The following is a 21,806-nucleotide window of genomic DNA, read 5'->3' as shown; positions in this document are numbered from 1 at the left end:
CCCACAGCAGGCCCAGCCAAAATGAGCCAGACCTATAGCCTGTCTGAAGGATCAAATAGAATGAAGAAGTGGGGAGAGGCAAGCTACAATCTGAACATAATATAGAATTCTTATCATGCTATTAAAGTTCTGGATTGCCTATAAAACATGTTCTGTGAATGCTTTCTTAATTTAAAGTAAACATGTTATCACAAACATGACATTGTCTCTGATATCTGCTATCTTAGACAAATTATAGCTTCTTCTTTTATACTCTTCTAAGGAATGAACGTCGTTTATGGAAAAGGTAGTATTGCTTAAGACAGATAACAGGCAAACTTCATAAGAGGTCTTAGTAGAGATTTCTATTACAAAATCAAACAGGAATTATTTTAATCTTTTGCTGGTCAATTTCTCCCATGTTAAGTAACATAAGCTTTACTTGGTAGAAGCAGTCCTTTTGGAAGCAGAGACCAGGGGACAAAGGCAACCAGGGTATTTTATTATAGTACTCCACTAAACAGTAGCAATAAAGGTTATTTTATCCTTAAAACTGCCCTAAGAATAACTAGCCTGGAGCCACTGCTTTTTGCATAGCTCAGTTTACATGCTGCAGGGAGAGACATTGCAAAAAGATTTTACATTATTTCCCTAGTCAAAGGAAAGGCATTCTACCAATGCCCAATGACTACGTTTTGGAGGCTTCTGTTCCAAGTCCATCCCAAGACCTGCTCCTCCACAGCTTTCAGATTAGATTTCTTAATGACTCAGTGTTGTACTGATGTTACCCAAGGTCAATGAAGTTAAAATCTAGGAGAACAGATTCCTCAAGAGATCAGAGCAATTCTTTCATATCGAACTGCATTCTCTGTAGATGAATGGAGAAGGTAGCTTTGTTTTGAGACAAGGTCTCACTCTGTCTCCCAGGCTGGAGTATAGACTCACGATCATAGCTCATTGCAGTCTCAAACTCCTAGGCTCAAAAGATCCTGCTGCCTCGGCCTCTTAAGTACTTGGGCCTGTAGGCACATGCCACCACACCCAGCTAATTTTTTATTTTTTAACTTTTGCAGAGATGGGAGTCTGTTCTTGAATTCCTTGCCTAAAGCAATCCTCCCACCTTGGCCTCCCAATTGCTGGGATAACAGGCATGAGCCACTGCACAGGCCAATAAGGTAGTTTTTATTTAGTATATGTAAAAATAAACTACTCATGCATCTAGCTAGTACTAGTCAGAAAGACTTAAGTTACTGAGTATGCTACTTGCACCTATCATCACTGGAACTAATGTCAATGTTTGATCATTGGTACCAAAAGTAGTTTATATTTAGTCCTAAAGATATTATAGTGATTATTTGGCAGGGGGTGGTACCTCCAGATTTAACCTATAACAAATAGAAATCCATTGTCTGACCCCAAAGTAAAAATTTTAAAATGCCTTGTAATTTAAAATATCACACTGTACTTAAAACAAATTTGACAAAATGATGCTACTTTAGATAACAGGTTGGCAAACGTGTTCAGCATAAGGCTAGGTAATAAATATTTTAGGTTTTGTAGACTACATATAGTCTTTATCACATATTCTCTTTTTCCCCAAAACAATAAAAACAATGTAAAAACTATTCTTAGCTCTTAGGCTTTACAAAAACAAGTGGTGGGCCAGATTTGGCCCAAGAGCCATGGTTTACCAACCCCTGCTTTAACTAGCGTACCACACTAAAAAGAATATTTTCATTTTCTTAATTCTTGCTGCTATTTTTCCCTACAAAACATTATCAATAAGAAGCACAAATTAAGACAAAGTCTAAACCAGATAAAATCTCTAATAAAAAGTTAAACTGGATAAAGAGCTATGAAAAAAAATTCTTATGTTCTCGACTTTCAAATTTAGTCTACTCAGACACATTCAGTTATGTGGTTACTTGAAGATATGCTTGTATGAGGAAGTGAAACATGGGGGTTTAAAACTCATGATCTTTTTTTCCCCAGAGGCAGTGGTGGGGATTAGCAGAAGTTCTGCAGACCTTAGTGAGCAGCGTTTGCAGAGTGCATTTCCAAAAGGAGAAATGCTAGATTGCTATTCCTATTAGTGGGGCTTTTAGGAGATACCCAAGAAATTAAATGCACAGCAGACCTAAGTTGAGTGGCAGTGATCTTAGCACATGGACAGTTTCATGAAAGGAAAGTTGAAATGCTGCTTTAAGGGTTACTCACAACAGTCACGAAAACTTGGAGCTCTGTCACTACTGTTGCCTCAGAACAGGGTTCCCTTGCTTGCCAAGGCCCCCCCACTCCCCACCAGCCCCACTTGCCCCATTGCAAATCTCAGACAATGATGGCAGCTGCATAGTTGCTGAAAGCTCGTAAGGCAACATCCAAGATAAAAGTCTGTGTGCTCCAGCAGAGTAAATGGAAATACTTCCAGGCTGAACAGAGAAGGGTTTCAAGCAGTGCTGAACCATGCCTGTCACGTTTCTGTGAAGTCCTCCTCTTGTCAGTCCAGCACATAAGGCAGACTTTAGATTTCCAAGACCAATTTGTCTGCAGTCTTTCAGATATGCAGTAAGTGCTATTTTTGCTCCTGAATCACAGAAATTTTAAATTAACGCAGATTTCCTTATTAACCTTTGTTAACTTATTAAATGGTAAAACCCTAAGTACTTGCAAATGAACCAGATAAAATAAAGATGTAAGAATTATTTTCACATTTAATAGATAATACTCCCATTAGTAATCCTCTTCATAACGACCCTTTGTAGGGTTAAATTTCAACACTTTTAGTCCCTCATTAAGTGTTAATTAGCATTCTTCTATTGCTATAACTGATAGGTACACATCTGTGCAGAAACATTTACCCAACAAGTCCTCATGGAATGAGAGCAGTTGGTGTTCCTCTTGGCCTGATAGGATTAGATGACTTGTAAGGTTTTATCTGACCCAGATATTAAAAGGCTCTGGGCTCTGTGGCTATTCAGATGGTATCAAATACCCCTTCTACCATTGAGGAGTTTGGTTCAGATAAGGCTTTTGTACCCCATTTTTACATGGTATAGAATACCATAAGCACTTAATGAACACCTCTGACCTGCAGAAAGAACTCATCTCCTAACCTAATCAGAGCCAGACAAAAGTTTCAAGCAACTACACCACTGACTACTGACTACAGTCTCCCTGGTTCTTTTTCTGACCACATCAAACCTGCCTACTGTGGCACCTTCATCCCTTTTACCACCCAACTCTCTATCAGGCACCTACATCACAATAAATGCCAGTGACCTTGCTAGGGCTGAAAGAACAGAGATCTAGATGATACAGTAGGTGAATGATGGATAAGAGGAGGAACAAAAGGTATCAGTGTGATATTTCAAAAATGGAATCTTTAAACAGGGATTAAAAAAACCTAGCAGAGTGGCTTTTCACTTCACACTGACACCTCCAAACTTCTCAGAACCCATCTGAAAAGCAAAACAAAATAAAACAAAACAACAAAAACACCTTACTAAATAGTAGAAAGCACAGTAGGCAGATTATCATAATGACAATAAATATAAGAATACTCATTCCCTTCTAGTCATGTAGTAAGCCGGAAATTCTAAGGCTGATCACCATTAAATTAGATTAAAACTAATGACCAAAGCTGATCTTTTTATATTGGGTATTTCATTTGATAACATTATGTCCTCTAGGACAAAAGCAGATTAATATTTAAACCAGATTAAAATTACTGATCTTTCTCTACTGGATGTTTCATTTTGTAAGATGCCCTCTGGTATAAAAGTTGTTATTCCAAATAATACCAAGTGGGCATTTAGGATGATTCTCCACATATGCCTAGTATAACCCAGTTTTGTTCAAAAACAGGAGCTTATAATTACTAATATGCTCAATCACAACCATTTCTTTAAAGCAAGAAAGTCACTAAATTTAATTTTCCCCATGATCACTGATATAAAAGATATTTTCTGCTAATAAATTGGTTCTAAATAATATGCGCCTTATTTTGTGGCTTTCATATTTACAAACCATTATTCTTACATGAGGTTTTATATGGAGTTCTAAAACCACAACATTAAATACCAAAAGTCTGCAAAATCTTATTTTTAAATTATATCTTCTGTTAGAATATTAAATACAATTTAATAAACTGAAACAGTATATTTTATATGACACAGAAAGCTTTTAGAAGACTAAATCATGAGCAGAGATGTGAAGGCTAAGATATTAGACAGTAGTCACTCAAACATCTTTTGCTCCTGCGGTATTGGGAATATCGTATGTCAAAATCAATTGCCACATCCCTATGAGCTGTACTATAATATCCTGTCACTGTGATACAAAGCACAGTACAAAGAATGGTCATGGTCACAGAGTGATCATTTGGTCAAGCAGCCTGTGGCTAGAGCATCGTCCTTCCAAAGTCCTGACTGTGGACGGTCACAAAACCCAGCAAGGTCACCTAAAAGGGAGGAAGGAGCTTGGTTTTTCACAATGTCTAGCTACATCCCTAAAACAGGGTCAGACACATTACAAATGTTTGCTTTGGGTCATCAAGAAAGCTGTGGATCAATCAAAACAAATTTCTACCTCAACTAGGAGAGAAAATAAAAAGAATTATAAAATTCCCATTGGAGGCAATTCAGGAACACTTAATCCTAAGCGAAAAAATGACAGACATTCTCTGGGCTTCATTTTTCATAGCTACCACAACCATCAAAGCAATGCAAGAACTGGAAAGACTTTTAAAGCAGGATTAAAAAACAGTCTTTTTTTGCTCTTTCCTCTCTTTGCTGTTACTAGAAAATAGTGGTTACTAGAAAAGAAAGAGTTCAGGGTAGGAAAAGGGCAGCAAGGAGAGGCATGTGAAGCACAGAACTGAACAAGGGAGTTAAGCCTCTTCAAAGAGCTCACAGACAGCTGTGTGTGTGTAGCTGGCTTTTTTCCTGCATGGCTTTGGGAGGGGAGGCAAGGCAAGACTGACTTAAGAGAAAGCCAAGTGTACATAGCCTCAGCACATTCAAAAACAATGAGAATGAAAATTAAAACACAAGCCATGGAAAATATTTGCAAATCATATATTTGATAAAATATTAGTAATCAGAATATACAAAGAACTCTTAAAATTTAATAAGACAAATGCCCCAGTTTAAAAACAGGCAATTTGAATTGCCATTTTGCCAAAGAAGACACACAAAGAACTAATGATCACATAAAAGATATTCACCATTATTATTAGTCATTAGAGGATTGCAAAGTACAACCACAATAAGATACCACTTTATACTCACTAGAATGGTTATAAGACTATAAATAAATGTATATTAAGACCACATATTTCTGTATGTTTATATATACACATCCAGACATATGCATATGGGTATAAACAGACACACTGGCATTCTATATATCCATATCCAGATATGACATATATATGATCTAATATACACACACACACACACAACTGACAATGTTGTCAAGGATGTGATAAAACTGGAACCTTCATACATTGCTGATTGCTGGTGGGTTTGTAAAATTAAATATTCTTAGATGGCTACCTAAGAGAAAAAAAAAAAAACATGTTCACCCAGAGAATTGTGTGCACAAGTTCACAGCAAGCCTATTCTTAGTAGCCAAAAACAAATCACAAACTAAATGTAGATCAACTGGTGAATGAGTGACCAAATTGTAGCATATTCTTACAACAGAATAGTATTCATCAATAAAAAGGAACAAACTTCAATATATACTACAACATAGGCAAACATCAAAATCTTTAAGTAAAAAAGACCAGATGTAAAAGACTATATATTACTTGATTCAATTTATATAACAGTCTCAGAAAGGCAAATCTATGGAGACAGATAGCATATTAGTGGTCACCTGGAAGAGTGCAGGAGGGAGCAGGCATTTATTGCAATTGGGCACAGGGATGATGAAAGTTTTGGAGGGTGATAGAACTGTTCTAAAACTGAATTGTAGTGATGGCTGCATAGCCCCTAAAATTATTGGCTTGTACACTTTAAATAGGTGGAGTTTATGGTGCATAAATTATACCTCAATAAAGTTGTTTCAAAAAATGACAAAGATCCTTTTTTTCTTTTTACACTGTAGCCAAAAATCATGATAAAATTCTACATAAAGTTTTTAAATTCTAATATTTATTCACCAATCAATCACTGAATAATGGCCACAAACTCAAAATGGCTTTGACTTTACCACCACACTATGGTTTAAATATCTGATGACTGGGCCTTTTTCAGTATCCCTAATTATTTGACAGTGATCAGACTATTTATTGACCCATGGGATTCTGAATGAGAGACAAAACAGCACTGGAACTAGCAGGGTGGGACAGACTGATGCCCCTTCCGCAGTGCCTCAGGAACCATCCATAGACTAGACATCGCTCTACTAGTCAGCAAGCAGTGGAGAAACAGTTCACATAGTCCCTCCTAAGAGACTCAAGCCAAGAGGCTCCCTTGAAAGACAGTAGGTGCTTTATTACCTGACACCAGCTTGGGGATACAGTACTAAAATCTACCTCATTCTCCATTCAATTCTCATAATAGTAAGTGAGTCCATTAACATGGCCTAAGGTTATAAAAGCTTAACATTATACTAGAAGGCAGATCTGTCCAAGCTCAGCAAATGTTTAAAACTTGTACATTTTATGGCATGTAAAGACACTTTTGTGTTGCATTTCTATGGTTATTTTAATACAATTAAGGAAACATTTTAAAATAAAGGGTATAAAATTTTAAAAAATACAATGCAGAAAATCCAGCAGGAAGTAGGAAACACTTGCATTTTCTCCAACCAAGCCCAATTTATGTCCAAGAAATGTATTAATTTTCTTAAAGACAAAATGGCTTGAATGTCAGCATGTTTTCATTTAGACTTTATGTTCCTTCTTTTTATCTGGCCCAGTCGTTCTGAAGCTGAGTTACATTAGAATGCTGCCCAGAAGTGCACACATGCATGCTGTCTAATGTACTATATGGATAATTACAGGAATTTTCAAAGTCAGAAGACACTTAGGATCTCTATTCCACGAAATCTGTACATCAGCATGGGTGACAGGATGAGGAGGACCATAATGAACTGACTATGAGATCACTGAGGTTGAATTCCTGAGCTGCAGAGCTTTTCATGTTTTTTTCTACGTGAATTTAACACTGCTGGTATTTTCAATCTGCATGCTTTAAACCAGGATCTCAAAGCCCCTTGCCAACAAATATTACTCCTCATTATTCTCTCAGGAGGTAGACCAAAAAAAGTTAAAAAATAAAAACAAGGCCGGGCGTGGTGGCTCACGCCTGTAATTCCAGCACTTTGAGAGGCGGAGGTGGGCGGATCACCCGAGGTCAAGAGTTCAAGACCAGCCTGGCAAACATGGTGAAACTCCATCTCTACTTCAAATACATTAAAAATTAGCCAAGCATGGTGGTGGGCACCTGTAGTCCCATCTATTGGGAGGCTGAGGCAGGAGAATCGCTTGAATCCAGGAGGCAGAGGTTACAGTGGGCCGAGATTGCGCCACTGCACTCCGGTCTGAGTCACAAGAGCAAGACTTTAACTCAAAAAATAAAACTACAAAAAACAAAACAAAACAAAAAGCACATCTACATAAGAAAGAAGAGAAAATTGAATTTGAGAGAGTACTGGATTTTCTTTCCATAAGACTTTAATGACCAATTTATTTGGCAAACATTATACTTAGCACTGATGTTTTGCAAGTCACAGATGCAGGATGAATGCTTTCAAACTGCCGACTTTTATAACTTGAAAGGGCCCATTTTAAAGTTATGACTCATTTATGAGCCTGAAAATGCTATATCTGTATGTATGAATCAGACCCACTTGGAAGTATAAGTTTACAAAGTATTACATTGCCATCAACCACAAATTACAAATCCATTGATGAAATGCTTAGAGTTTACTTGCAACAGCTGAGTCTTCAAGTGGTAAGAAATAATCTCATTATCCAATAATTATCCAATATTCCGTAATAAATCAAGGTGGGTATGTTTTCCCAACATTGCAATGCATATTTTATGACTACTTTAACAACTATTAAAGAAACTTGATCCCAAGTAACATGTTTCAAATTCAAGTAAATCAGCAGGAAATTGGCACCTCTAATGGCCAGTGCTAGAAAAAGAGTAGGCCTCTGGGTCATTCTCCTGAAAATACAAAATAAAATCATGGCTGGCAGACCAGGAAAATGAGCTAGCACTTTAATATGTAGCTCCCTATTTCACATTCATCCTATGTAAATAATAAAAAACCACAAATAGAACAAGTGAAACTTTCAGATGCCATTCATCCCTTCCTCCATGACAACTGGCTTATGTTATATAAACAGATAAAAACCAACTGAAACTGTTTTGAAATGGAAAACTTGAAAATTAGAACACAGATCATTTAAGAACTCTATACAGAGTTGATCACATATTGAAACTTAGTTCATTTAAAAGCATGTTCTACAAAGAGAAGTAATGAACACACATGGTGTTAGAGCAACAGACTAATATTGAGTTACTAAAAGACATCCACTGCAATGCTAAATTAATTTACCAGATGTAAACAACTACCATCCAATTTTTTGTTTTATTGGTGCTCAGAGACAAGGGTATTCATTTTAACTTAGTATGTACAAAATTATATTCAATGTCCATATTCCATATGCAAGAGGGACCCCAAATTACATATTCTCTATAGGGATATAGAGAAACTGGGACCCCATATCTCATATCCTCTATAAAATAGTGCTAAGAGACTAGAAATCTGTCTAGTTACAAAACGAGATATTCTCTCATCCCACAGGAGCTTCCCCTTAGCAACTCCTTCATACTACTGATGTCAGAAGACATAACCAACCCTTGTGCTAAAAGCAGTTATTTTATATAAAACTTATGTTGTATGTAGTTTTATTATGGGGCATGATTTGACTGTAATATTCCACAATATACCATATGTGATGGTTAATTTTAGATGTCAACTTAACTAGATTAAGGAATACCTAGAGAACTGGTAAAGCATTATTTCTGAGTGTCTGTGAGGGTGTTTCCAAAGGAGACGGGTGTGTGAGTCAGTGAACTGAGTGGGGAAGATCCACCCTCAATGTGGGTGAGCACCATCCTGGCTGGGGGCTAGGAGAGAACAAAAAAGGCAGAGAAAAGGTGAGTTCCTCTCTCTTTCTCTCCTGGAGCTGGGACATTCTTCCTCTCTTGTCCTTGGACATCAGAACTTCAGGCATTCCAGCCTTTGGACTCCAGAACTTGGACCTGCATCTCTTTGGATTCACAGGCCTTCAGCTTTGGACTGAGAGTCGCACCACTGCCTTCCTTGGATCTGAGGCTTTTGGACTTGGACTGAGCCACAATACCAGTATCCCCTGTCTCCAGCTTGCAGATGGCCTCTCCTTGGGACTTCTCAGTCTCCACAATCCTGTGAGCCAATTCCCCTAATAAATCCCCTCTCATATATTTATATCTATATCCTCTCGGTTCTGCTTCTCTAACAGACCATATAATAATAAAGTATGTTTCAACTGCATTTCAGGAATCATCTTCCAGGAAATTAAAAACGAAAACAAAATAATACAACATAGGAGAGTATTAGTGACAGGGTGACAAAAAAACAGAGTGAAATCTACCTGGATTATTCTAATGAAAGAACAAAATATACTTTTAAGACACTGAAGAGTAGATTCTAAACACAACTGAAATTGAAGTCTCTATTCCTCAGGTTCTCTATGCAAATTTATCTTCATCTATTAGTTTTCAGTGATGATGAGAATTTATTCTTTATTAATCTAAAATGCAGTTTAGATTATCCAGAGCTATTCAAAAGTTGCGTTATGCTTCTCCAGTTTGTCTACTTTCAAAAAGAGCAATCTACTGTTGTCATTTTTAGAAAACGTTCCCTCTTAACAAATGATACCTGGTTAATAAATATTTAAGTGCCCTGAGAGATAAAATAATGGGAAAAGAAAGGACAATTATTGGTCACTTTTTTAACCAAATGACCCTTTTCCATTCCAAACATTACCTGGAATCTCCAATTTATTACGTATTATCACAATGTTTGCCTTTCTGCTTGGGAACACTACCACCTAAATTCCTAACTCACCTTTGCTCTTTTCCTTTCCATCCCCAATTTGGCCCCCTACCACAGCATTACAAAACTATGTCAAAAAGGAAAAGATTCCATTGAACACAGAAACATTATTTTGAATTTCCAAACTGTCATCAGAAAGTTCAATTCCTTTCTATCTCCAAAACTTCAGTATTGTCATATGTCAAGTATGTTTCCCAGAGAGCATGGCCAAATAAATACTTCTTTCCCCTCTTGGGTATTTCTAATGCATATACATACATTAAATGCTCTGAGAACTTTTACAGTGAAAAAGAAACCAAACTCCTTTGTGTAACACAGCACTGACCCACAATATCCAGTTCTACCTCTTGCAAAATAGCTACTATTCTTGCTCAGAAACTGTGCCCAGTAAAACACACTTTGGGGTGAATAGCTGCCTATTTATGCTATCTTAGAGAAGTCTCAAAAGGTAGAAGTCAGGATTGGGTAATTCCCAATTTTCAGGACCCCAAGCTCTGTGTTTCAGGTTTCTTCTAAAACTTAAATGTTCCTGAAATTTCTGCTAATACATTCTGATTAAATGCCTTGGCCTGGGACCCCATGAACATGAGATCGCTTAGCAGCACCAGGCCACACTTCTCGGGCTGCTTCAGAGGACAGCGTTTTCCCTAGGACTAATGCCTACCTTAACACAAAGCCAAATCATAACCAGAGAAAGAGTAGATTACTGTGGTCTGGTGTGGGGAAGCTGCTTATTAACAAATATAGGCTACAGAAATAATGCTAGATTCTTGATTCTCTGCTTCCTCCTATCATTCACCAAAAAAAAAAAAAAAAAAAAAAGAATTTTTATTACCTACAGGTAAAAAATTTCAGAGATGTCTGATATGCCAGGGAATATAATACTACAAGGAATAAATGCCTCCCATAGGATGCTGTCCCCATTAGTACAGAACAATTTCTAGAAACTTCTAGAAATCCTGAATCTTGTGCTCCTAGAAGGACAGGAATAGGTTTTTAAAGCAAACTTCTCTAGAAAGCTGTTTCTCTTTTTCTCTAGCTCTTTCCTTTTAAAAAAGTCCAAAACTCTAAGTCTCTTTTTAGATTCTAATTAACTAAAAATATAAATTTCTATCAGATGTGAATCTCCCCTTTTTACATGGAGAGGATGCTTGGATGGACCAAAGATGGAACTGGTAAGATTCATTCAAATCCAAATCCTAAACCAAATAAATAGAAAAGTTGTGTGTTATATTTAGTATTGCAAACTTCACATAACAGGGGCAAAAAGGGGTCAGAAAACAATCATCAAGGAAGTGTAAGATGCTGATGACATCATGTTCCAAATTGCAAATTTATGGAAAAACAAAATTTTTTTTTTTTAATCTTTGTATCTTACAAATCACAATCTGGAGAATTTGTGCAGTAAAATGGGAAGTTTAATAAAAACCAAATGTGGAAAATCTCCTATTAACACAATGCTAGTTAATAATTTTTTTTTCTTTTACACATTTGTGTAATGATAAAACATTACCTTGGGAAGAAGGTCTTAACAAACCATTTAGTTGGTTAACAAACCATTAACAAAACATTACCTTGGGAAGAATGGTCTTAACAAACCATTTAGTTGGCAAATGAATAAACTAAGGCAAAAAGACCCGAGATGTTTGGCCTGAGGTCATTCAGCCCCTAAATTACACAACTGGGACTAAATCCCAGTGTCCCAATCCAGAGTTTTGGCCTCTGTCTCTTCCCCACCACGCTGTCACAGATTTGTTTCCTTTATGTAACTGCTGGCTACACACTCTCATTCTTGCTATGAAATGAACAGTTTTCACCTTTGATTGCCTCTTTACATGGAAACAGGAATGGTCATCACCTCACAATCTGAGCATATTAAAAAACACAGAGACTTGGGGCTGCTACGCAAATGTGTCACAGCTTGCCTTTGGCATTCTGTATTTAGTGATAATGGGTTAAAACAGCTAAGATGAACTGTTTTTGAAAAGAAAATGTATGGCATGTGCACAATTTTGAGGCTCTCTTAACTGGCCTTTGGAAGCAGATGCACTAGAGACCACCCATGGAGATGTCTATATTGTTAGACCTGGCTGTTTCCCTCACTGTTACATTGTTATGCATAATTTTTAATTAGGGCTTATCTTTATAAAATAAATAGGTATGTCAACTAGAGTTTTGCATATTTATTCTTCAACCATCATAAGGTACATCTGCTCCAGAAAATATCATAAGCCTCTAAATACCATGATTGCTAGGAAACAAAGCATTACCATAAGGAGTCTACCTTTCTTTAAAAAGAAAACGTTAATCCCTCAAATGGCATAGTTACCCGGAGGAGTTCTAAAAAAAGTTTAGAGACATGATATTAAAAACTAGTCACTACAAAATTTCTGGTATAAGCAGGTGGGCTCAACAAACATGCTGGTCTCAGCTCCTTCCCTTAACAACCTCAAAATGATTATAAATAATACTAAAACAAGCAGACAGCAAAGAAGCATAAACCCATAAGGACAACAAGAATGAATGACAAAAGAGTAGTAAGAAAAAAAAAAAAAAAACAAGCTAGACAGCCAATCCACAGATGGCCACTGACTTACCTGACATGAGAATGCAGAATTCTATGGCAATAGTGGTGAAAAACCAAGAGGCAACCGCACATGCACTGAGAACCAACCCCCTCACCCATGACTCAGGCACTGTTGGCACCAGTACCTCTGCAGGTGGGGATAACCATAGAGCTTCGAATGGGATGATAGCTTCAAAAAAGGCACAGAAGCAGTTAGACACATCGATGTCCTCTTCTGCTTTGTAGAAACACTAACTGTTCTTTGGCAATCTGGCAGAAGTCTGAAAATCTATTATCTGGAGACAGTAAAACACAAGGTCTGTGGACCTACTGCAGGACATCAGACACTGCAGATAGCAAGCTACTGTACTGATATCAGGAGAACAAGCAAATGCTTGCACAGTAACTGTTGAGACCTCTTCTTTGCCCTGTGTTTCAATTCCCAAGACACTGTCACCTCAGACTTCTGCTTTCATGGCAGGAGAGCAGAAAAGACTTCTGATGCACTGGTCAGATGGTCAGAGAAGACACAAAATATGTAAAGGTATTGAAATTGGTGTTCTATGTCCCCCAACCAAATCACCCTTTAATGAAGCCTGCAGTTGACAAATTTGAAATGTGTACGAAAAGCTCCTAAAACAGAAGCCAAAACTAAAGAAAAATGCACCTTTGAGGAAACAAAATGCAAAGAGAAAAAAACTTCAAAAAGTTATGATTAACATCTCCAGAGAAAAGTTTCTGTGAAAGAAAAGCATGATGCTATTTAAAAAAAGGCATTCAGGGATCAAAAATTAGACACTGGAAACTAATACTCAATATAGAAGAAATAAAATTCCAATTGAAAGTCTGAAAGATAAATTTGAGTTATCTTCCATATATAGAGCAAAAACAAACGGAAAACTATAAACAAAGAATAAGAAAATTAGGGAATAATATAGGAGGGCCATTATCCACACAACAGAAAATAGGAACAAAAACCATTAAATAATTTAGAAAAATCTCCAAAAATTGAAAGACATGAAATTTTGAGATTGAACAGGTCCACCAAGTTCCCAGTACCATCAATTAAAATAGACACGTGCCAAGATACATCCTTGTGTAATTTTAGAATACCAATACTAAAAGCCTCCAGAAAAAATAAATAAATAAAAAAGGAGCATGGCATCAGACTGCCAGACCCTGAATACAGAAGAAAATGGAGCCTTCAATATTCTGAAGGAAAGTGATTTCCAATCTAGAGTTTTATATCCAGCTGATTATCAATTAAGCATGAGAGAAGACTAAAGACTCCCATATCTGCAAGATCTCAAAAATATCTCTCTTATACACTACCTTTGCTTCAAAACTACTGGAAGACAGATTCTACCAAAATAAAGAATGAAGAAAGAAGGTGAAATGGGGTTGAAGAAAGGGGCTACTCAGCATACAAAAAAGGCAAAGAAAGTCCCCAACATGATAGAGGTGCAAGTCAGAATGTTCTGAGAATCATTTCTTCAAGGTGAAATTGACAAATTGCTGAATATATTTGAAAAGAGTAAAAGGTGTTTATATAATGTCAGAGAATTTAGAGATGATTTAGTGATAAGTATAAAGAAAACTAAGCAAATAAAAAATGAGGCAACTATTTCTTCCAGAAAAAATAAAAAAAATGTGCAGGTAAGGAAAAATGATTATGATATATTATCTTGTTCAGCTACAAATGCAGTTTATACAGTAACAACAATGTAAATATAGAATATAGATTTTAGGGTTTACATATCTTACTGTGAGATAGGGAGACAAAAATCACTTTTCCGGGGAGGGGTGAAGTTGTGAAAAGAGGGTGTTTATATACGCGAAAAAAGCAAAATCTCTGACTTCCCCAGAAGGAAGTTAATAGCTCCAAAACAACAACAAAAAATCTAGATGCAGCAACGTAAGCAATTTTATTTAAAAATATGAAAAGCAGTTACCAAGAGAATGGCTAAAAAGATTTAAAGTGAATGCTTCTGGAAAGCTGGAATGGGTGGGGGGTGTTCAGGGTTCACTATGTATAAATATATAGATTTTTTTTTTTTTTGCAGCAACTCTCATACAGAAGTTTTTCTTCCTTAAACTATCTGAGTGTATAACCTTGACTTTCAAAAGCCAAATTAAAAAAAAAAAAAATTTGGCTGGGCACGGTGGCTTGCGCCTGTAATCCTAGCACTTTGGGAGGCTGAGGCGGGTTGATCACGAGGTCAGGAGATCGAGACCATCCTGGCTAACACGGTGAAACCCTGTCTCTACTAAAAATACAAAAAATTAGTTGGGCATTGTGGCGGGTGCCTGTAGTCCCAGTTACTTGGGAAGCTGAGGCAGGAGAACGGTGTGAACCTGGGAGGTGCAGCTTGCAGTGAGCACTCCAGCCTGGGTGACAGAGCGAGACTCCATCTCAAAAAAAAAAAAAAAAGAAAAAGAAAAATTTCTACAAAGACTAACATCTGAACTTTCAACACTCCTAGAAATTTCTAAATCATTCCTGTATCTCTATTGTTAATTTCAACTTGAATTTTCTTAAGCAAGATCATGTGAGGGTATGCCGTAACCCATTATGATACAACTCTTCCTGTTTATGTCATAAGTCTATTTTTCTTAAATGGCAAAGTTAACAATTTTAGTGTATAACTGATTAAGATCACTGAGCCACTCCTGAAATCTGAGAATATATGCCTAGATCTAGATCACCAGAGCGCTTCAGACATTAACACGAATACACATTGCCTCTTCTTACTAATTGTTGAAAGTTCAATAAAAACTAATATGTATACCCATAACCTCCTTATGAAGTAATCATTTGAACACTATTATAAACAGGCACTAAAACAAACAAACCACTTTAAGATATTCCCTAAAGCCCAGGCATCTTGCATCAACACTGTTTCACAGGATTTCTGTCTCAACAACAAACAACGCTCATAAGCAATCAGGCACGAAAATGAATCAATATGACCATTAAACTCATATTTCCAATAAAAGTGTCCTATACAATTTCTAGGTCTCCAAATTTTGGCACAAAATTATAAAGGCAGCCCTCTACTGAAAACTGAACAAATTAGAAAGAAAACACACAAGCATGAAAGCATTTGCTCTATGAAAAAAATCTACAGAAAACTTTTGTCATAGTCATTTCAAAGAAGCCTGTCAGAGAATCCAAAATTTTCAAGAGTAAGACACTACGCATCTCAAGTCTAAAATGTTTTTTTTTTTTTTCTTACTTGTGAAGATACCATATGGTTAATTATGTTCTCAGGAAAAGAAACAAACTTACCTTTCACAAGCTCGGACAGTCCATGCGGCAATTATCCATAATGAGATACTAAAAACCAAGAGTACAGTTCCTGGGCATATAGTCATTAAAGTCTTCATAACAAAACGTGTATTGAAGTTTATCTTATTAAGTGCTCCAATGCTTCTAGAGGAGGCATCAGTGAAAAGTTTGCTATGTAAAAGCATGACTCTGGCAATCAGATAGAGTCTTAAGAACATTGGTATAGATAAAATAATATCCACATCAGCGGTGGTTGTGGATGGGGCATAGGAGAAGGCAAGCCGGGCCGTCCATGTGAACGTATAATTCCCAGGTATGGGATGAATAGCACACACCAGTATTTCCAAGCAGATGAAGAAAATACGCTCATAAGTCATGGCTATTCTCCAGTCATCTGCTCCATTGTCCACCATGAACAACTGAAAAAATAAAGTAGAAAATCAGCTTCAGTATGGCATGAATGGTCCACAAGTGTTAGTGCAGATTTTAAAAACACACAACAGATGACTTTTAGCAATCATGGCAAGCTAAAGGTTATAACTTTTAAATGCTAGCCAGGTACACCATTTTTAGTAAAGCGTATTGGTATTCATTTTGTACAAATTAAATTAAAAACTTGGTACTCAGGAGCTAAAACTGTTTTGAAGTTCACGTTCCTGGACAATCATACAAATAACATCATTTTAAAACAGGCGCTTGGACCTATTGAAAACCCCCTCAGATGAAGTTGAAATGGACTCGCCTTATAACAAGTTGTTTTCCTCTTTCAGTCTGGATTTAAAGCCTTACACAACTCTAACTATATTCTCAGTGAAATCTATTTAGGGTGCCTCTGCAATCAGTTATACCCTATAATGCAACAACACATGAGCGTTCTTACAGGAAATCTTATTCTTGGCTTCAGAGAAAATCACAAGAGACCACAGACAAATGTGGCAGAAACATTTCTTCCAGTTTCCCCACGACTACTCTATTTTCTGTCTCTTTTCTTCTATTCATCCATAGCCTTCCCTTGAATTATTCATTTATTTCCAATCTTCATTTAATAAAGATCCCCTTTTCCTCCTGTTTCTGTCATTCCTCACACCACCATCAATGAAAACAAACAAAAATTTTTAAGAAGAAAAAACCAGAGAGAAAGCAAAGTAAATAAATAGATATATAGATAAAGAGTAAAAGGGACAGAAAAGAGTATCTTCCTCTCTTCCCTGGCTCTCTGTAAACAAGTCCTCCAGGCCCTGGCAGTCTAGAGACAACCAGAAGCATTTGGAAATGTGTCGTGGCTTTTCTGACTGCCACGAGGACTTGCAAGGGATACTGACATTTAGGGCCCAGAAGCCAGGGGTGCCAACCATGCTGCAATGCTGAGAGTCCCATGTATTAGGAAGACCTTTGTTTTGAGAAGCTATACATATTCCAAAGATACTGTCATTGCTGTCTTTGGAAATTACTATCAGGGACTATTACAAGTCACATAAATAAAATAGTACTGTTCTTTAAATCCACATTTCCATTCTTACCAAAAATGTTATTATCCAGCTTCATTGTCTACTTTCTTCACCAAACTTGGCCCTGAATGACCCGGCAGTGTGCAAAAATCAAATCCACTTCCAAATGGGCTAAGAATCACCAAGACTCCAAATAGTCAAAAGCTGTGTGGCAAAGTCTCAGCTGAGTTCCAATAAAGGTATTCCCCATAATGTTCTGGACAACACTGCAAACTCAGGATAAATACCTTTCAAGATATTTATCTGATAAAGAAATGTCAATCTGGATGTATCACTCTGATATACTGCTTACAAATAGCCTCCTCCTTCTAGGACTGGCCCTCCTTCCATTCTCCCCAATGCACTTGCTCCTCTCACCTCACTCTACTCTCTTTTTCTCAGCCCCCTTTTCATTACCCCTCTGCTCACTTCCCTAACCAGGCTGGTTCTCTCTGTTGAGTCTCACTCCTTCAACCATAATCCTACTGCCATTCTCAGCAGCATCACCCTTTACCTTTAGGTGATCCTGTCCAGGTAACTCCCAGTCTGGAACCTGATATCCAGGCTGCTGCAGGTGGCCTATGGCCACCACCCACCTGTGTCTTCAAGCTCAGTTGAACCCTTAGAATCACCTTGTGATCATTCCCACATCCACCATGGGTTGTTTTCCTTGAGGGCCACCACTGTTCCCCTTTCTCTCAGCACACACATTCCCCACAGTATCAGAGGAAATACCCTCTATTTGATACTTTAGCCACAATCTTACCTACAGCCACACTCTTTCCTCCTTATTTCCATTCTCTTTTGCTTCATGTGTCTAAAGCAATGTTTCACTAAAATCCAGTTCTCCTGCATCAATAGCCTATAGTCTAGTTCCTATACCTCTTTTCTCTCAGCAGAGTCTACAAAGTCAAACTTCTACTGTTTACTAAAAACAAAACACCCAAACAAAGAGAACCAGCGCTGGCTCCATGCCTAGTCTAGGTTGTGTTTGTTTTCTCACTTCATTCTCAAACAACTTCCAGGCAGATCTTGCTCCCATTAGCCTATCAAGACTACTCTTGCTAAGGTCACTAAAGACACCTTCATTATGAAATACGATCCTTCCATCTTAATTATTATCTTATTTGTCCTGTCATTCCTGCTTCCCTACAAATGATCTCTTTCCTTGGCTCCTGTGACATGTTGCTTTTTCCATCTGCTGCAACTCTTAAGGATCTCACTGTCTTTCTCTCCATTCTGTGTCCCTCCTTGGTATGGTTTGGATGTGTCCCCACAATATTAACCATCACACTACTGGAGTCCCTCTCTGACTCTTCTCTCACTCTCTACTTCCCTGGGTGGTCTGATCCTTCACTCTCCATTACCAGAATCCTCCTATTGGAGAACATCTTCCATTTTCTAATAATCTTTTTAAAATGTAATTCAAGATTAACACCATTCAAAGGCCCACCATGGCCTGATGGGTAAAATCTAATCTATACCCATAGCATACAAGCCATTCTGCAATCTGGTTTTGCCTATCTCTCCAACTTCATTGCCTATTATTCTATTTACATCTCCCTATGGTTGGAGATTCCAGAACACAACACCTAATCACGCTTCTGGGTCTTTGTACATTCTGTCCCATGGCCTGGAAAGCCTCCATCTAGCAAATTTGCATTCCTTCAAGATCAAACTCCACATCACCTCCTCTAGCATGCAGTAGATGCCCTATAAAAATCCAGAAACTCCCTCCTTTGTTAAACCATGATCCTCATATGTGCCTCTTATTGATGCTGTCACATAAAGGACAATAAAACACTTCTTCATAAGATTGTCTCCCCTACGTGTTAGTGAGACTCCATGTCTACCTAGTGGAGGATAAGAAATGCTGGATAAATAAATTTCCTTGTTATTTCTTAGTTAACAGTGACTATCCTAATCACTAGATAGGTCATAATATCAATTAAATGTGCTTGTGGAAGCTGAGAATACCAAAGCATAATGCAAGTGAATGTACGACAGTCACCTAAATAATAAGTCATTGCAGCAGCATAATTTTGCAGTTCCATAGAGTCCAGATAACTTTCCTCTTTGGTAACTTCTGCAGAAAAATGTTCTATTACATAGTTGTTTTCTACTATCAAAGGTCTTAACACCTGAAATGATTTTTTTTTTTTATTTTATCATAGCACATATTTTAACGCTGAAATTGAGGAAAAATATTTACTTGTATTTTCTACATAATCCTGACCCTCAATGTTGCTTGTTTATTCATTTATTTATCCAGTATACTAAATACTATGTGGCAGGTATTAGTCTACATACCAGCCATACAGCAGCATTTATGACAAACAGAGAATCTGCCCATTGAAACTAACTTTTGCTAGGAAAAAAAAAAAGAACGAAAGAAAAACAACATAGTCAAGAAAGCAGACTTAAAGAAATCGAATAAAGTAATTATGCTTTTGGACACTGTTATGAAGGAAAGAAACAAGAGATGAAACAGAGAATAATATATTAGAGATGACAGTAGATGTGGTCATCAGGGAAAACCTCTGGATAAGTACCATTTGATGTAAGATCTGGACTAAGAGAAAAGCCAGCCGTGTAAACAACCAGGGGAATAATATTCTAGCCACAGGAAACAGCACATGTAAATACCCTGGGCTTTATAAAAGCCCTAGCATGCATAAAGAAATGAAGGAACATCAGACTGGCTGAAACTTAATGATCAAGGGGCAGCATGAAAGATCAGTTTGCAAATAAGTTTGAAGAGACCAACTGGGACCATATAAGCAGGCCTTTGTTGACCATAGTATCCAGACAGGATTTCAATCTAAGCCCAGCGGGAACCCACTGAAGGGTATTAGGCAGAGGAATGATGTCATCTGATTTGTAGCCTGAAGAGCTCATCCATACTGCTCTGGGGAAAATAGGGTGAAGAGGGGCAAGTGTGGAAGGAAGGATAAAAGTTAGGAAGCTCTACTGCATTTGATTGGTTGTGGTACCTTATCACCTAAAATGGGGGACTGTCATGGAAATGCAGACAATGAGTGCATTGGACATAAAGTTTGGAGCTCTTACAACATCCCAAATTCTCTAGGTCACAGCTAAAGCAGTGTTAAGAGAAAAGTTTATAGCACTAAATGCCCATGTGAAAAAGTTAGAAAGATCTCAAATTTAAAACATAACATCACACCTACAGAAACTAGAGAAACAAGAGGAAACCGACCTGAAAGCTAATAGAAGACAAGAAATAACCAAAATCAGAGCTGAACCGAAGGAAACTGAGAAGCAAAAAACTATATAAAAGATCAACAAGTCAAGGAGTTGGCTATTTTCAAGAATAAATAAGATAGACCACTAGCTAGGCTAATAAAGAAAATAGAGAAGATCCAAATAAACACAATCAGAAATGACAAAGGGGATATTACCACCAACCACACAGAAATAAATAAAAAAATGCAAACCCTCAAAGGCTACTATGTACATCTCTACGCACAAAAGCTACAAAACTCAGAGGAAATAGAAAAATTCCTGGAAATATACAATCTCCCAAGATTGAACCAGGAAGAAATGAAATGCCTGAACAGACCAATAACAAGTTCCAAAATGAAATCAGTAATAAAAAGCCTACCAACTAGAAAAAGTACAGGACCAGAGGAATTCACAGCCAAATTCTATCAGATGTATTAATGTAAGTAAGAGCTGATACCATTCCTACTGAAACTATTTCAAAAAATTGAGACAGAGGGACTTCTCCCTATCTCATTTTAGGAGGCTAGCATCAACCTGATACCAAAACCCGGCAGAGACACAACAAAAACATAAAACTTCAGGTAAATATCCTTGGTGAACGCTGATGCAAAAATTCTCAACAAAATACTAGCAACCAGAATCCAGCAGCACATCAAAAAGCTAATCCAACACAATCAAATATGCTTTATCTCTCGGATGCAAGGTTGGTTCAACATACGTGAATCATTCAACATGATTTATCACATAAACAGAGGTAAAAACAAAAATCACATGATCATCTCAATAGATGCAGAAAAGGTCTATGGCCATACCACCCCGAACACACACAATCTCATCAATACATGCAGAAAAAGCTTTTGGTAAAACTCAACAGGCCATCATGTTAAAAATCTTCAACAAACTAGACATTGAGGAAACATACTTTAAAATAATAGGAGCAATCTATGACAAACCCCTAGCCAACATCATGCTGAATAGGCTAAAGCTGGAAGTATTCCCCTAGAAAACTGGTACAAAACAAAGATGTCCTCTCTTCCCACTCCTATTCAACATAGTACAGGAAGTCTTAGCCAGAGCATTCATGAAAGAGAAAGAAATAAAAGGAATCCCAACAGGAAGA

The 21,806-nt window shown here is 37.3% G+C and overlaps 1 protein-coding gene across 3 annotated transcripts in view; it reads right to left on the bottom strand.

Annotated features, from left to right (window-relative positions):
* KCNN2 (potassium calcium-activated channel subfamily N member 2) overlaps positions 1–21,806 on the bottom strand; it is a 272,306-nt gene that overhangs the window by 78,729 nt on the left and 171,771 nt on the right. For 2 of the 3 annotated variants that reach the window (XM_078004479.1, XM_078004478.1), the window contains one exon: positions 15,957–16,375. In XM_078004479.1, coding sequence (XP_077860605.1) covers positions 15,957–16,375 — 419 coding nt within the window. Of the gene's footprint in view, positions 1–12,698; positions 12,919–15,956; positions 16,376–21,806 lie in introns of those variants that run through there. The other variant, XM_078004480.1, reaches the window with a different exon arrangement.

Source organism: Macaca mulatta, chromosome 6, assembly GCF_049350105.2.
Source record: "Macaca mulatta isolate MMU2019108-1 chromosome 6, T2T-MMU8v2.0, whole genome shotgun sequence".
In the NCBI taxonomy this organism is placed as follows: domain Eukaryota; kingdom Metazoa; phylum Chordata; class Mammalia; order Primates; family Cercopithecidae; genus Macaca; species Macaca mulatta.
Note: the sequence above shows the minus strand (reverse complement) of the source record. Positions and strands in the feature narration are given on the sequence as shown.